The sequence below is a fragment of the Polyergus mexicanus genome, unplaced genomic scaffold (assembly GCF_030449975.1).
Source record: "Polyergus mexicanus isolate NDT 795.1 unplaced genomic scaffold, iyPolMexi1.0 SCAF_4, whole genome shotgun sequence".
Lineage (NCBI taxonomy): Eukaryota > Metazoa > Arthropoda > Insecta > Hymenoptera > Formicidae > Polyergus > Polyergus mexicanus.
Genome location: NW_027223324.1, coordinates 6762987 through 6781393, shown reverse-complemented (window position 1 = coordinate 6781393; position 18407 = coordinate 6762987). Strand labels below are relative to the sequence as shown.

Genomic DNA, 18407 nt, shown 5'->3' with positions numbered 1-18407 from the left:
TCTAAAGAAATGTCCAAGGGGACTCTTTGAATAATCCCTTTTCGTTTTTTAAGGAATCTTAGGATATAGTCTTCAATTTTTCTATCTTTTAAAAATTTATTTTGGATAGCACGATTTGTTTCCGCAACAGAGTTGAAAGTAAGCTTCCAGCAGGATCTAGATATGGATAACATATCAACATATTTAACATCAACCACAAACAATATTCTAGCAAGTTCAAGGATTGAAAGAGGTCCTTTTTCCAATTTATTTACATTGTGGAAAATGTAAAAAGATCCTTTGTCTTTACTATCAAAAAGACAATCTTGAGCAATGTCTAAATTAGTTTTATTATTGACATTAGGTGAACAGTCTGAGCTAATAGAACTAATATCTGAAACTTTCTTAAGAGGATGCTGGAGCGACGGGCGAACTCCGACGGGTGAACGCCCTCATCTAAGTGTAACTAAAAATGTCGGTATATTACCAACGCTTTATAGTTACATGGCCGACATCATTATGTAGGGTAATGGAGTCAAGGATATGTGCATACTTTGGAAAGAGCAATAAAATATAAACTTTTCGCATTCTGTTAAATATGTAGAGACAAAAAATATGTTGAATTTCTACTCTATTTCTGTTTTATCGTCTCGTAGAAACAACGACTTTACATAGATATCTGTTTGTGTCGCATACATATATTGACAACAAATCTATAATATTGCTCATATATTATCTCTTTTGATTTTATCATAGTATATATATATATATATGTATATGTATGTATGTATGCATATGATATATATGCCATATAACATAGATGTATATAATATGTACACTTTAATTATATATATATATATATATATATATATATATATATATATATATATATAATATATATATATGTACATGTTATATGTATAACAATCATATCTTGATTTGCTGGATTATAATTTATGCAGTACAGTTCGAGAAAATTGAACTAAATATATTATAATATTTTAAAATATATTATATATGGATATAAATATATTATGCATATAATTTTGAATATGATGATAAATCTTTATCATCGATACTATATCGGTATAATCGATATGATTGAGGACTAATGAGTAATATATAAACTTCTTCACTATAAAAGTGAATGTTTATATATTCTTATGACATAAGTATGCACACATTAAAAGTTACATTTATATAAATATTAATATAAATATTTATAAATGCAAACACATAAATACTCTGTCCGCAAAACGTTGTGTTCAGAAAATCTCGCGACTTTTGCGCAATCTCCTCAACATCATCTCACTCACTCTGGTCCTTCTCTTTAGTGTTCTCTCTCTCTTCCTTTTCTCTCTTGTACGTGACCTTAACCCAATCCCAAAGCCTGTCCTATCAATCTAACCGGCATCGCGCCATGCTATCACCCAATCACAAGCACGCTCTCAGGACCTTATCCGCGCTCCTGCGTCGATATCGACCCTTCCGGTGATTCTTGATCATTCTGTGAGCACGTCGCCTTTAGAAAAGTCTACAAAAGCTCTTGGAATTCGGTTTTGCTACTAGGATCGGATCTAATTAACAATCTCCCGGTTTTCTCAAGGTTCTCGGTATCAACAAGGACTTTATCAATCGAATATCAAATGTACGAAATACGTACGAAATGTATGAAATACGTTTCCGCGAGGAACATCGGTAAAGTGCGGCTCGGAACAGAGTGAGTGTGAGTGAATCTAACTGTTCTTCCCGACACCCTCCGAAATCAGAAATTTCTCGGGTCATTTATCAAACACATTGCAACAAAATTTTATGATTGTTACAATATTTTGGATATTTATAATATACAAAGGGCTCTTTCATCGGCAATTTTTGTGACAACGCAACCAAAATATTTTATTTATTATTTTTATATCTGCGATTATAATTTACAAATAAGATTGAGGCATCTTTTTTCTGGCCGACATTGTTACGAGTATCAGGATAGATTTTTTTAATCATAATTTCTTATCACTTTAAAAAAGCAGCAGTTTATTGCTTCCTATAATATTACGAAACCGTTTCCTCATACTCGAGTATGTAAAGATCTTTACATCCTTGGAATATTTTTTCTCATAAGGATTGCCTCCTAATAACGAAGATGTATATATTTTCTCTCTTTACCTACCAACTTGTATATACACAGTCTGATAGACTATTATACAGGGTGTTTCAGAACAACGCGACATGTACCGTGCAAGTTGCGACGTGCGTGTGGCGCGTGGCGCGTGCTTGACGCGAGATAAGACGAACGATCTTCTAAAACCTTCGCATTACGAATGCGATAGAAAACATAAAACGTATTTAAAAAAATTAATTATTTATCATAATTAATAACTATTTATAATTATAATAAATAATTATTATTTTAAAAAGCATGTATTATACGTTATTACGTTTTCGAAATTATTGCATTCACGATGCGAAAGTTTCAGTCAATCGCAAAATCGCAAGAATAATGTAATTAATAAATTGCACTTGGGAAAATTTATTTTTAGTCTGCTCAAATCAGATGTTCCAACGTTAAAATGTATTGGTCGCTCTGAAAAGAGCGGATTGATTAAAAAAAAATTTTGGAGCAGATGCTTGAAATGCCCGCCATCCATACTAATGCAAGCTCTCATACGTTTTAATCATATTATACAATACATCAATACATACGACCAATATATTTTAACGTTGGAACATCTGATTTGAGCAGAATAAAAATAAATTTTTTCCAAGTATAATTTATTAATTACATTATTCTTGCGATCTTGCGATTGACTGAAACTTTCGCATCGTGAATGTAATAATTTCGAAAACGTAATAACGTATAATACATGCTTTTTAAAATAATAATTATTTAGAAATAGTTATTAATTATGATAAATAAGTAATTTTTTTAAGTACGTTATTATACGTTTCATGTTTACTACCGCATTCGTAATGCAAAGGTTTTAGAAAATAGTTCGTCTTATCTCGCGTCAATCACGCGCCACACGCACGACGCAACTTGCACGGTACATGTCGCGTTTCTCGCATCGCTAGGCAACGTAACAATGTGATTTCGCAGTCTCCGCGGTCCATCGCTAAATAATAATCGTACAGCAGTTAACGATAATACGTAGTATGAAGATAATTCGTTACGCTGTGAGTGAGCAGGTGAGTGAGTGAGTGCGTGAATGAGTGACCGAATGAGAGAGTGTATAAGTGTTGTGTAAAAGAGAGAAAGAGAGCGAGAAAAAAAGTGTATGCGTACGTGCGTGTGTGTGTATAAACGTCTCTCCCTTATTCCCTCCTTCCCTTCCTCTTCTCCTCTCTCTCTCTCTCTCTCTCTCTCTCTCTCTCTCTCTCTCTCTCTCTCTCTCTCTCTCTCTCTCTCTCTCTCTCTCTCTTTCTCTCTCTCTATCTGTCTCTTCCTTCCTTTTACGCATACACTCCACCATACACATCGCGTGTAGCAATTAGCTGATCGCAGCATCCGACGAGCGGCGATCCGGAACAACTTTCGCTAAAGTGACGTTATTTTAAGAAATACGTATTTCTGACGTAATTCTAAGACATTTTCTTCTTTACCAAAATTTTATATAAAGCATAATTTTATATTATAAGATAAAATAGTTAGCGACTCATGCTGTGGTAGTCACGCGTTGGATGGTTAGCTGCGGCGCGTTGCGCCGCTCCTGCCTGCCTTCTGTACTCGTCACGTGATTTGCTAACTATTTTTGCTTATAACTCAAAAATTACGTTTTAATTCAAATTTTGGTAAAGGAAAAATCGTCTTAGAATAGTATCAGGAATACGTCATTTTAAGGATGGAAGGTTATTCTGAAACACCCTGTATACACGAAATTTGGAGCCATTAAAAAAAGAAAAAATACATCGCCAGGAATTACAACAATAATTCCTTCCAATAATTTGTAAGCTTTTATTACCATATATGATTGGTTGCAATCATATGAAGGAATACCAGATATTGAAATACCAGATACACTTAGTCTTTCAAAAACGGAAGTTTCTTTACATTTCTTCTGGAATAACTGTTTTTTAATAACAAGAATATTCATGCACAAACCGCTTCTGGAATAAAATATTTTTGAAACCAACCAGCACACGAATAAAAATCGCCTCTGGGATAAAACATATTTTTAATAACCAGACCGCACATGCAAACCGCTTCTGGAATAAAATATTTTTGAAACCAACCAGCACACGAATAAAAATCGCCTCTGGGTTAAAATATTTTTTTAATAACCAGAGCGCATATGCAAACCGCTTCTGGAATAAAATATTTTTGAAACCAACCAGCACACGAATAAAAATCGCCTCTGGGATAAAATCTTTTTTTAATAACCAGAGCACACATTCAAATCGCATCTAGTGTGAAATATTTCTTAAAACAACTAGTTCACAATCAAAAATCGCCTTTAGAATAAAATATTATTTTTTTAATAAGCAGAGCGCACATACAAACCGTTTTTGGTGGGAAATATTTCTTTTGACAACCAGTTCACGAATTGATCGCTTCTGGGATACATTCTTCAACCAAAACATATATGTAAAATGTTTTTGGTGAGAAATATTTCTTCCGACAACCAGCTCACGAATTGATCGCTTCTGGGATACATTCTTCAACCAAAGCGCACATGCAAAACGCATTTGGTGGAAAATATTTCTTTCAAGAACTAGCTCACGAATTGATCGCCTCTGGCTAACTAATTACTGTGACACTACTATTGCAAAATATATATAATCAATTTTCGATTTAAGAAATTAAAAAATTCATGCTTTTTTTCTCATTACTAAATTAATACTAAAGTAATACTGATTGTAAAGTAAAACATGATTTGCAAGCATTTTTCATAATGAATTCAGTATCATGATACATAATAGCACAGTAAACATTTTTTATACACATATAATGACAAAACTGCAAGATGCATAAAATAATAAAGAAAAAAACGTACATACACATATATATTTTTAAATGTATCAATCTTTTTATATGATATTTATCGCGCATATATTATTATATATACGTTATGTTATTAACTTTTTTCTTTTTCTGCCTTTTACTTATCTTTTTGAATATCGTAATCATTCTCTAGGGAGAAATTACATGATCAATATTCAAATTTTTTATTGAAATTATTATCATATATATATATTACTATTTATTTTTTTTATTTTATTTCTTGCTCCATATCATGTTTTTTTCTTTTATCTATCTTTATTGATATACTTTTCACTTGTTTAAAAATTTTTTAACTTTTTTACAGGAAGGTATATTAGCTGTTTTTGCAGCACGATTATTATATCTTGTACGGGAATATAATTTTATGGTAATCATATATTTTAACGTTTGTATCCGGTGATCATAACACTTTTCATTTTTATCTAGCCATTGTAGATGTGTTTTATATATACATTCAGTCACAATTTTATTAAGAATCTGTTTAGATGCCCAGTGATATTGCCATGTATGATTGAATGCTATCAACTGTGTTTTAGTAATATTTATAAATGAAGTTGTTGGGCGCACTAATTTTGTCACTGCTGGAGCATCTTCATCTTCATTTAGATATTTGCGAAATTCAATATATTTTTCATTTGCTGCCGATTCATCCATAGGAGTTTTCATCATATCATTGCGACAATGATTACAGTTGCTTTTTGCAATACTTCGTCGCGCCACAAATCCAACGAAATATGCGATAGCATTTTCATTCTAACTGCTGTCAAATGAATTTATACTTTCAATTTCCTCGATATCACATTCTTTGAAAAATATATTTACATCTTCAATAAACAATTCATTTTCATGTTTGTCATATTCTACATTAGCATTTAAATTCAAAAAATTTTTAATCCTTTTCATGAGTTGACTTGGTTGACTTATTAGAGTTTCAATTTCTGGACATTGAACATTGCCTTTGTCACTGGTTTGAATATATCCTGTAGAAAGTATATGTCTAATAGATAATCGAATCATTCTTGCGGTTGGATTGGGGTTAAATCCTCCACGTTGTCTTAGTTTCGAAAATAAATGTTGCACTAAATCTTGATTACATAATCCTATTGCAAGCTCAAATCCTTCATGCTGACTTGAAAGATTTTTAAAAATTGCGAGAATAGCTTTATAGTTAAAGCAAAGCCTCTAAAACAAGGAATTTGGCTTATATTTTCTGCTGACCTAGTTCTGGCATCACTGTACGGAGATATCGTTTCAGACATATCTCCTGTGGATTTAACTTGGAATGTGAGTTTTTTGAGTTGTAACATTATTCTTCTAGGAGTGTATGATATATCATGTTATTGTCATTTAATCATAATACTCAATCCGAAGTTGGCCATATCGCAGGTTCGAAAATGAAAAGGTAGACGTTGCCCGCGATATTTCAAATTGATAAAACAATAATATGTAAAATATTTACATTATATCATATATCGTTGTATTCGTTTCAAACAGCGCTACAATTTTTTTCATATCGAAATATTTATATTATTATAAAATTATGAATATCTCTCTGCTCGTTAACACAGATAGCAAACTGTTTTTAGATGATAGCTTTTAGAAGCAACCATTATGTAAACAATAGAATTCGGTTTAAACTATTTAATTTAATATATATTTATTACGGTCTATCTCTTTTAGTTTAAAAGATAAAAGAGGTTGGCTATTTTTGGTGGGACATTCTATATATATACATACATACATATATACAGGGTGTCCCATTTTTAACAGTTAAAACCTGAGAAAGCTCGAAAACTGAGCCCGATAGACAAAAGTGTTTCCGACAAAAATTGCATGGTTTCGAGGGGACCACATGATAAAAATATGGACTTCCCTTAAGTGACCATCTCAAGAACACGTTAATGTGATCGATGTTTTCTTAAATGGAAACCAACATTTTTTATTGCACATTCTTGTAGCTTATCTCGAGAGTTTTCCAAAACTCTATAATAAAGTATTTTTTCATTAAGCTTTTCGAGTTATTTTATGTCTTAATTTAATATATTTTGATATAAAAAATAAAATATCTCGTATAATTTAGTTTTCGATAATCTTATCGTAATACCTTTATGTACAGAATAATGAAACAAATCAATTGGTATAAAAAGATAATCGTTTTTAAGAAAAAGTATATAATTATTTACAATAAATTTTTTCAAACAATTATTTGTTTCTTTTACACTAATTGATTATTTTGTATATAAAAGTATTACGATTAAGATTATCGAAAATTAAATATTTTGCGAGATATTTTATTTTCTATATCAAAATATATCAGATTAATATATAAAATAACTCAAAAAATACTTAACGAAAAATTACTTTATTATAATGTTTTGAAAAGCTCTCGAGGTAAGCTACAAGAATATGCAAAAAAAATAGATTGCTATTTAAGAAATTAAAGGTGACCTACACGTGACCCTGACAACGTTATTCAAGGCCATAATAATATCACTATATAATGCGCCATATCAACCCTACAACTTTTGTATAAAACATTTTTTTCTGTAACATAACTCCTTCAAGATTTTAAAGGGTCCCGGTCTTTATTGGACACAGTATATATACATATATACAGAATGACCCGCAATGACCGCCCATTAAGTACATAGCATTATTTCTTATCAAAAACTGAGACGAAAAGTCCTGAGCCATTTTTTCGTATAACGCTTAATAAAGGAGTTATTATTGAGTAAATTCTGGCCAATCACCGCCGACCTTTAGCCGGCGCACGTCGGTGAGTCGCGCGCCCTTAGTTGCGGCGGCACATATTTCACAACGCGCGGCTAAAGGTCGGCACTGATTGGCCAAGTTTTACTCAATAATAACTCTTTTATTAAGCGTTATAAAAATATGGGTCAGGACTTTTCGTCTCAGTTTGTGGTAAGAAATAATGCTATGTACTAGGTGGGTGATCATTGTGGGTCACCCTGATATATATATATATATATATAATCAATTTAAAAAAAATTAATTTTAAGAATAAGCTATTAATTACGATATAAGATATCTCTATAGGTCCAGAGTCGATCGATAGATGTAGAATATATTTCTCTCCTACATCATATTCATAGTAACAATATAAAAGGTCATCCCTATAGAGGATACATAATTACTGGATCCAACGTATCCGATAAAGCAATAATTAAAATAGAACGCAACTTATGTAGAAAAAGACAGGTTTGCTTCATATTTTCTGGAATTGGATTTCAATGTCTTAACATAGGTAAGTAAATCACAAAAATAATATATTACAATGTAATATATAACAATTATTAAGATGTAACATGTTTGTTTGCAATTAAAATTTAACAATTTTTAATTTACACATATGTTGATATTCTTAAGTATTTGTTAAAATATAAAACAAAGTTATGTTATGCCTCGGGTGAAGCACGGTAATTTTCGGGATCGTTGCCGGATTTAGATTTAGGAATCTGGGATACGTCTGGCGGGTTACCCGAAATTCTGGACACTTTTTATATTCAATAAAACTTTTATTCACTACAAATGGTCTTAATTATAATTCGTCCTCGTTTCTATCATCTACTCGTGTCGCGTATCGCGTTATCTGACACTCGCGGACGCGTGTTTGGAGTCGGGTTTACGTCGCGAGACTTGCTTCTCGATCTTCACGATTTTCACTAAGTGTGACTACTCGCGACTATTCGCGTTACGGCCCGCGTAATATTAATTGATGGTAAAGACTGCCCGCCGCTCGTTAGCGATGGGTCTTTTTATTGTCTCCCCTTGGTTTTCCAGGAGGGGATCGTTTAGCGACAAGACCATGTGTCGTGTCGCTCGATTTTGCGGCAAGATCCGGATGCAAGCTAAGGAGTTCTAAGTAGGACTTCTTTGCTTGCATTTTCGCAATTTCCTTTCTGCTTTTCGGTAGGACTTCTACGTTGCATTTTCGCAACATCCTTATTCCGCGTGCCTTGGTTTCCGCGTTTTCGTAATGGGTGATTGCGCGGTCGCTCGGGCTTCGCGCGTGGCTCGCGTTGTCAGCGCTTCGTTCGGTCAACGTTCGTAACGTGATCTGTATTCGCGTTACACGTTAAGCAATATCTTATTGTATAAAATAATATCTCTCTAAAATAATAAGTATCTAATAATTCGTATATAGCCTTCTCGGGCTATAACAGTTAACACGTATAATATCTTCAGTTTGTGAATTTTGTAATCCTTTGAGTTACATTTATTAGGTATAATGACTAAATTTTGATTAAACTAAACTAAAATATAGTAATAATACTGTAGGAAAAACGTGTAAAATAAAGATCAGCAATTTCTCTAGAGTTTTTATTTATATATGTTTAGATCAAATAAGCAAAAATATTATTTAAGACTATGTATTACGAAATTATAAAATAATGTATTTAATTATATACGAGTATTCTTTTTAAATATTAGTAGGTCGAGCTTTAATGAAATTTCCAGCATTCATTAAAACAGTCCAGAAATGCGACACAATTTTAAGACCTTACGGTATATCGGTGACAGATATTCTAACAAATGAAGACAAAGATATTGTAGTTAACAATAACGTAGTTAGTTTATTTGTAGGCCTTATTGGATTACAGGTACAAACATATATTTATAAATAAAATATATTGTCTATAGTATCTGCTGCAGGACTTTTTTGTATTGTCTAATTTTTTACAAAGTATCTTATACTTAAAGACCAATATTTTATAAACAGCTAAAATTAACTGTAAAATATATAACTAAAATCATAAAGAGTTTATTCCATATACATAATTATATACATAATGCTAAATTTGTAATATTTTATAATATGATTTTATTCAACAGAAAAATACATTAGAAAGTTGTAATAAAAAATTATATGTATTACAGATCGGAATAGTTGATCTTTTAACAAGTATTGGTTTCATTCCTGATATTATAATGGGTTATTATTCCATTGACGAGTTGATTTGTGGATATGCCGATGGATGCTTGACGGCTGAAGAAACGATCATGTTAGCGTATTATGCCGGCTTAGCATTTCTTAAGTCAAAAATAATAGAAGGTTTAATGGCCGAAATTAATCTCGATTCCAAAACTGTGAAAAATCTCTGTCCAACGGATATTGATGTAGCATGTTACAATACCTTATGTAATTCTGTTGTGAGTGGACCAACGTCCTCTGTAAGAGCATTCCTCGCTAAGCTACAGGTTTGTATAAAAACGCTTAAATAGTATTAAATTATATATATATATATATATATATATATATATATATATATATATAATTTAATACATACAGAGTGGCCTACGTAAAGTGTTACAAGCTAATAACTCTAAAAATATTTGTCAAATAAAAAAATTGTTTAGGAGAAAGTTTCATGTTTTCAAGGGGCCTTTCTAACTACATAAAATTTCCTCCGCTCCTCCTCTTAACGGGGCAGGAGGTAATTTTAAAATGTTAAATGGAACCCCCCCTTTTTCATTGCATATTTTTATAGCTTATCTCAAGAACTTTTCAAAACACTATAATAAAATATTTTTTCATTAATTACTTTTTGAGTTATTTTATATCGTAATCTGACATATTTTGATATACAAAATAAAATATCTTGTTAAATATTTAGTTTTCGATAATCTTACCGTAATACTTTTATGTATAGAATAATGAGACAAATCAATTCATGTAAAAAAAATTATATATAATATATATATATGCTTACAATTATATATTTAATTTTAAATAAATAATAAAGTTTATTCTTATTCAGAATGACAATATTTCTGTAAAAGAAATTTCCTTTGGACATATACCTCTTCATAGTTGTTACGTCGAACCCGCAAGAATTAAACTTTTGGAATACTTGAATCAAATATTGCCACAACAAGTGTCTCCAAGCTCAAAGTGGTTGAGTGTACCGAATGAGTCTTATGAATGGTTCAGTGCATTTCCAAAGTCAAGTCTAGCAGAATATTATGCAAATTATTTGCTAGTCCCCGTATTATTTTCAGAAACTTTACGCTTTATTCCAAACGACGCAGTGACGATTGAGATAGCGCCGCATGATATTCTACAATACATTCTTAATGATTCTTTAGATACCACAGTGACAAATGTCGCTTTATACAAATTCTCTCACAAATCGAATATTGAAATATTTTTACACGGAATTGGAAAACTTTATAATGCAGGATTACAGCTGCAAATCGCAAATTTATATCCAGAAGTTAAGTATCCTGTAAGTCGTGGTACACCGATGATTTCTCATCTTATAAGGTAAATTCTACTTAATGTAACACAAGATTTTTCAGTCATATTCGCTATAGAAAAATAGTGAAATTTTAAGAAGCAGAAAATTAAATTGTATTATTTTTAACGACAGTAAAAGAAACGCTATGTAATATTTTATATATTGTTTAATTAATGATATTTATTGTAGATGGGATCATTCCAAAGATTGGTATACGTACCGTTATATCGGGCTAAGAACAATTGACAAAGGAGAAGTAATTGTTACTATTAATGTGTTAGAGGAAGATTTTATACATATTGTGGGTATGTACGGGATAGGAGATCTATCGCTTAAGGATAATACCCAACTTATCTTATATGAAGGTAGAGAAATGAATGTTTTTATCATTAAAAATATACTTTTATTCTGTTCTTTTACATTCGTGCCAACGATTTTCTTTATTATGGTTGCGATTGAGCGTTTGGTTGTTGTTGTTAATTAGCGCTTTACGTGCTCTTCCTCCTCGTCGCTTGGTTTGCGTTGCTACGTCGATTCCGGTTTTGCCGGGGTTCGTTTGCGTGGTACTGTCCCGTTTCTGAGGTGTTCGTCGTAGAGGCGAGACGAGCGGTGGAGGATACCACGGAACCGGAGGCGTGGTACTCCGTGGGCGACCAATGTCGGGCGTGATTGGTCGGTCCCTCTTGGTGCCCTGCACGGTGGTGGATTTTGGCGGGCTGGCGCCGAATAGTGTCAGTAACCGGGCCTCGGTCTTCTTTCTCCCTGGTAGCGGCGCTCCTGGAGCTGGTGGCTCGTCCCAGCGAGCGTCGTGTGATGGAGGCGACTGTGCGCCTAAGCCTGGAGGCGAGCGAGCGCCGTGTGATATAGGCGACCGTGCGCCTAAGACTGGAGGCGAGCGAGCGCCGTGTGATGTAGGCGACCGTGCGCCTATTCGTCTCCTTTTAGCCGCTGTTAAGTGGAGCGGCGTAGGGCGAGTTTTTCGCCGAAGGGCGATTTCTGCCACTGTAGGCAGCGTGCTGGCGCTCTTAGTCCGTGGCGTCTTGGCGGCGTTGCGGCGACTGGCGCCGTGGCGTTTGTCCAACGTTATGAAGTTCGTTAGCGACTTGCGCTAGAAAGTGAGGCGTCTGGCGCCTATAACTTTCTTCGTCTTTTCTCTGCAGGGGGTCTGCCCTATATTCCGGCTGGGCGGCTTTCTACTTGCAGGTTGGCCCGGGCGTCTTGCGCCGCCTAGCGGTGCTGCCCGCAACTACGCGCGGACGCGCTATATGCCCGCCGGACTGCTTTCCAACTTCGTGTTTGCTCGAGCGCCTTGCGCCGACTAGCGGCGTCTCTCGCACTACGCGCGGACGGACGAGCACTTGCGAGAAACGATAATATATCGCGAATATTGTGTTATCGCTATTTTTGTGGTTGCCGTAGGCCGCCACACATATGACTGGACATGTTAATAATGGAAAAAATTTATTACCGGCTACAGGATATCTTTTGCTTATATGGAAGATGATCGGCTGGTTAAAGAAACAAGATTATCTCGATATACCAATTATATTTGAAGATGTCAATTTTCTACGCTCTACAATATTATCAAAACAAAACTCAGTCGATTTAATTCTTATGATACAAAAGGTAACTTGTACAATTAAATTAATCTTGCAAACTAGATATACAAAAAATGAAAATTTTTTGCATAAAATACAAATGAGAGATAAGATTATATAATATATAAATTAAGAAAAGATTTGTATCCAATAAATAAATTATTAGAGCAATCTGTCAATAGTATGACCGTAGATTTGAGCAGGTAAATACAGTATTAGCACTAACTGCGTTTACAAGAAACTCTGATATCGATATTCTTACAGGTAGTGCCAAATTCGAGATAATGGAAGGAAGCAATGCTGTCGTTACTGGAACAGTACGAATTCCAATTAATATTGAAGACGAAAAAATATGTATTACATTTATTGATCGAAATGACAATGATGAAGAGGAGATGAATATGAAAGATATCTATAAAGAATTGAAGCTTCGTGGTTATCAATATACTGGCGAATTTTGTGGATTAAAAAGCGCGTCAATTAGGGGAAAAAATGGTCATATTGTCTGGACTGACAACTGGACAATATTTATTCACAACATGTTACAGATGATGATTTTAGGACTGGATTCGAGAAATCTCTTCGTACCAACCAGAATTCGTAAAGTAGTAATCGACCCAGAATCTCATATAGAACAAATTGAGAAGCTTCCAAATGAAGAAAAACGTATGTTACAGTAATATAAATAAACACAATATTTAGCCCGATATTATTTTCCGAAAAATATATGTATAAAATTGCGCTATTGTCTCATATTGCAGAAGTCCTTGTACAAAATTATAAGCATTTAGATGCTTTGATATCCGGAGGAATTGAAGTAAGCGGCGTCGTCGCTACAACTATATCTCGCCAACAAAGATCAATCCATCCCGTTCTTGAAGAGTACAAGTTTGTTGCTCATCGGGATCTAGATGTAATGTCTTTAGAGGATATATCGGTGCATATTGCGGTCGAATGTTACAATATGATAAACGTAAAAATCATCGAATTTGTGGAGGATAGCGATCAAGTGATGCCGGAGGATTTAAATTGTTTATTTGTGAATAAAATTCTAGATGATTTACCACAAATTCAATCCGATATCAAACTGATAGCAACACATAAGCGATTCAAAGATATCACCTTGCCTGGCAATATTTCTACAATAGAATTTGATGAGCTGACAAAAAATCAAAATTGTTTGATGATTATAGGTTTTGGAATTTTAACAAAAAATAAAAACGAATTATACGAACAATTATTATCTGTCATAATGTCAAAGGGATTTCTTCTAACATTTGAAGAGTTGGATGCTATTTATGATTACTCATGTCTGGATAAGTATGGGTTAAAAGTAATTTTGGAGAAATGCACCAACGATAAGACAATTATATTATTAAGAAAAATACACAATATTAAGAGGAATGAGCAGATTGTGCTTGTAAACAATTATGAATTCTCATGGATAGACAGACTTAAATCATTCATGAACGTAGAAAATGAAATTACGAGAATTATAATCGTCGCAGAAGGGGACTTCGATTGCGGACTAATCGGCCTTGTAAGTTGTTTACGAAAAGAACCAGGTGGTAAAATGACTAGAGGTGTATTTATTCAAGATAAAGATGCGCCTATTTTTTCATTGCAAGAATCGTTATACATGAAGCAACTACAACTGGATTTACCCATCAATGTTATACGTTCTGGTAGCATTTGGGGTTCTTATAGGCATTTTCCATTACCATTACTACAACCGAAACTCGTACAGAGTACTTATGAGTAGGATAGATAGGCCGGTTTTGGATCAGTTTTGTGTGAGTGTGATAGAGAGGGTATCGTTGGGGAGTAAGAGAGAGAGATAGTTTCGGAGCAGCTTGTGGGCGCCCGAGGGATGGAGAGCAGGCTGGGCGGGTGCGTGGGGGGGTAAGTAGGGTGAGAGGGGAAGCGCGGTCGGGGGGAAGCGATGGGTACGAGTCGCCGAGAGCGCTCGAGAGATGGCGCTCGGGGGGTGGCGCGCCCGACTCGCGACCTCGACGCGACTCGCGCCCCTAGCGCGCGATCCGCCGTCGCGATTCTTTAGGGGGGCGCTTCTAGCGCGCGATCCGCCGCTTCTAGCGCGCGATCCGCCGTCGCGATTCTTTAGGGGGGCGCTTCTAGCGCGCGATCCGCCGCTTCTAGCGCGCGATCCGCCGTCGCGATTCTTTAGGGGGGCGCTTCTAGCGCGCGATCCGCGAGCGGGCGGCGGGCGCCCGGCGTCGAGGGGGCGGGGGATCGTCGGTGGGCGGTCGAGCGGACGGAGGGGCGTCCCTCGTCGCTTTAGCGATGGCGAATCTTCGAAGGGTGGTGAAATAAAGAGACGTCGTCGTTCTAGCGAGAGAGGAGAGGTGTTTTTATTGTTTTCTTTTACAAATTTTTTAACGTATTAATAATACGACGATACGAGTACGCGAGCGAGCGTATCACGATTCTCCGAAGAGCAGAGCCTGCAGTTCGCAATCGATTATATCGTTGCGGTCGAAGTTATCGCTCTCGCGTATCATCGCGGGAATAAGCGCCTTATCGCGAGCGCCCGCCGCGATGTCGAGGAAACGAATTAGCTTGTTGTCCACGCGCGTGGTTAAACCGCTTAAAGATGCAACGATGCGGTTGACGCAAAGTTCCAGATTTAATATATTTACGACGGTGTTCTTCGATACGGCTAGGCGAATTTTAGGCGTTTCGAGACGAAGTATTCGGAGATTGTTGAGTTTGCCGAATCGTAGCGTCAATTGTCCGATGTGTATTGGCGTCGGGCGCGCCTCGTCGCGCTCGTCGGAGCGAAAGTGCGACAGGAGCGTGGGTCGTAGATCGAGCAGTTCCTTCCACGTATCCGGCGTTAGCGAGATCTCTTTGCCGTGGCAATCTCCGAGGACGATTTCTACGAAGGAGGGTCGGCTGACGTTAACGCTAATTTCCAGATGTTTATATGCGGTTTTGGTCAATGGATAGCGTCTTCCTAAGATTCTGAGCGGTCGCGCGATCGAGACGTCCGCGTCGTGTTTTGGCGTTCGATCGCGATCTCGTCTAAAAAATAGATATGAGCGATGAGAGAAACGGTGTTAGCGAATTATTAATTCGAATAAATGTTCGATAGTTTTACCCATTGTCCATTTTAGCTTTCTTAGCGTATTCCGCGCTATCTTCGCGGTCTCGTTCGGTTAGTCTCGATCGATCGTCGAATGAGTGTTGCTGTTGCGGTTGTCCTCCCATTGTCGCGTACATCGTCGCTCGTTCTTTCTCGTTTGTTCTTTTTCGCGCGTTAGCTTCGGTGTTCTTCGTTAATAATGAAGCGCTTAATGGATGAGCGGTCTTTATATACTCGCGTAGAGATCGCTTCTTCCCTTTTCGCGCGTTTTCTCTTATATATTCTATTTTTAAAAAATAACGGTAGGGTCGCTCTAGTCGGTCTCGTCGTCGATTCTCTCTTTCTCGATCGTGTCGCTGAGACGATAGACGCGACTAAGGAGATCGCGCAATTGCCTTAGCAATCCATCCGTAGGACACTCGATGTCGAGCGCGTGTAGATCGAAAGGACCCGCCGAGGTTACGGTATTTGTAAATTCGTTGAAGGCGTAGAACTGACGTTTGGCGAAGAAATATAGATTGCCATCGATGTATCGGAAGGCCGACGTTATCGCGGACGGAATTCCGGGAAATATATCTTTTAATGGAGCGTGTCTAATGACTATCATGCGACACTCGTCGATTTCCGCGACTTTATCATCGTCGTATACAGCGTAGGTTCGTCCCGTGTGCGTATTTATCGCCGCGTTGATTTTAACGTTTCGGGGAAGTCCGATATCGTGGAGATATCTCGGCCAACCCGATTTTAGTTTAAGACTGGGATATTCCGCGAGGTAGATCGAATCGTTCGCGAATAGAGCGAGATCGCCCGAGGGTCTTCTATACGCGGCGGATAGACGCGTGAAATTCGCCGGTAGAAACGTCGCGTAATCCGTGAGCGTCATGGGTCTACCGTAACGTTTCTCGGTTATGTCGACCGACCATATGTTGCGGCGATTAGCTATATATAATCGATGATTCATTATTAGCGCGGCGTCCACGCGTCGCAATGCGCAGAGATCCGCTCGCGCTGGATCGGTCGGCGCGACGCTCGTCGTCGCGGGCGTCGCGGTGGTCGCGGGAGTCGCCGTTGGATAATTTCCGTCGTCGTGAGATCCGTACAGATTTTGTATAGCGAGAATGTCTTCTATGCTCAGCTTAACTGGAAATTGATTCTCGATGTCGGGTATATATGGGAACATTATAGAGTCATTGCGCATACTATGCTGTAAACCCAATGCGTGGCCGATCTCGTGCGTTAGCGTTTGTAGCAGGTGATGCGTGTCGGGAGGATTTTTGTTTAGATACACGTGCCACGGTTCGGAATCGTCGACGTGTATCTCCGATGTGAAATCGGTTGTTCCAGAGGGAAAAAACGCGTGAGCTAGGGCTCCTCCCGGACCGTCGAAAGCTGCCGGGCAAATACCGACGTTTCGACGATTCGCGTAAGTGTGCGCGCCCGTTCGATACGATATTAATATATCGGGGTGTAACGGGTCGCGTGCGAAAGTTAGCGATGAGTTCGCCGCCCATAGCGCGAACGCCGTTTCGGCCGTTCGCGAGATTTCCTCGCTAGCCATCTGAAAATTCCACGCGAGACGCGTCTTCGGCCATTTTCGCGCGATCGGGCTATACGCGCGATCGGGAATATCTGCGAGACCGCATCGCGGTTTACGCATAAGGTGAAGCGTAACGGCGTTTAACGCGCCGTTTCCCGATAATTGATAATATTCTTGAAACAGCGACAGCGCGCGACGCAAAGACGTCGCGTTATCGGACGACAGCGATTCTCCATCGTCTTTTAGAAAACCGTATACGCGCAGAAAACGAAGCGCCTCGATTTTTTCCGAGTCGAAGGGCGCGGCGACCGTCGTAGCGACGAGTATTGTCGCTAGAGTGAGAACCGTCCTCGTGTTAGTCATCGCGCGAAGCGGGGAAGACGCGATAAACTGTTGAGAGACACCGAGCGCGATTGATTCGCGCGTTCCGAGAGACGCCTATTTTTATCGGCGACGAATAATGCGGGTGGGTGGGGAGAGGGAGAGGGAAATGCGTTTCTTTCGACGTCGAGCGTTTGGAATACGCGTTATCTAGCGGACGCGCTCGAGTTCCTCTTTTGTTGTTTCTATTTTATTGTTCGTTTGTCCTCTAAGAAGGACATTCGATGAGCGATTAAAGATATCCCTTCCAACGATACGCGTTATCTAACGGATGTTTTCTGTTATTTCCATTTTATTATTCGTTTGTCCTCTAAGAAGGACATTCGATGAGCGATTAAAAATATCTCTTTCAACGATGCGCGTTATCTAACGGATGTTTTTTACGTTTGTCTCCTAAAAAGGACACTCGATGAGCGATTAGAGATATCTCTTTCCGGTAATTAGAGATATCTCTTTCCGGTAACGATAAATTAGAGATACCTTTTTAGATATCCCTAGATACTTTTTTCCGGCGATGATGATCTTATTGTTCGCAGAGTATTCGGAATGCGCA

At 37.2% G+C, this 18407-nt stretch overlaps 1 protein-coding gene and 1 pseudogene across 1 annotated transcript; both read right to left on the bottom strand.

Annotated features, from left to right (window-relative positions):
- Positions 1 to 5245: 5245 nt before the first annotated feature.
- LOC138932269 (uncharacterized) lies at positions 5246 to 5992 on the bottom strand (annotated as a pseudogene).
- A 10257-nt stretch (positions 5993 to 16249) lies between these two features.
- LOC138932759 (stromelysin-2-like) lies at positions 16250 to 17836 on the bottom strand. The gene has a single exon (XM_070294894.1). It carries the CDS (start codon positions 17834 to 17836, stop codon positions 16250 to 16252), a length of 1587 nt encoding a protein of 528 aa, XP_070150995.1.
- Positions 17837 to 18407: the final 571 nt, after the last annotated feature.

Bases quoted from the DNA above. Each gene is read 5' to 3' on its own strand.
- LOC138932759 (XM_070294894.1), bottom strand. From the start codon at position 17,836: ATGACTAACACGAGGACGGTTCTCACTCTAGCGACAATACTCGTCGCT.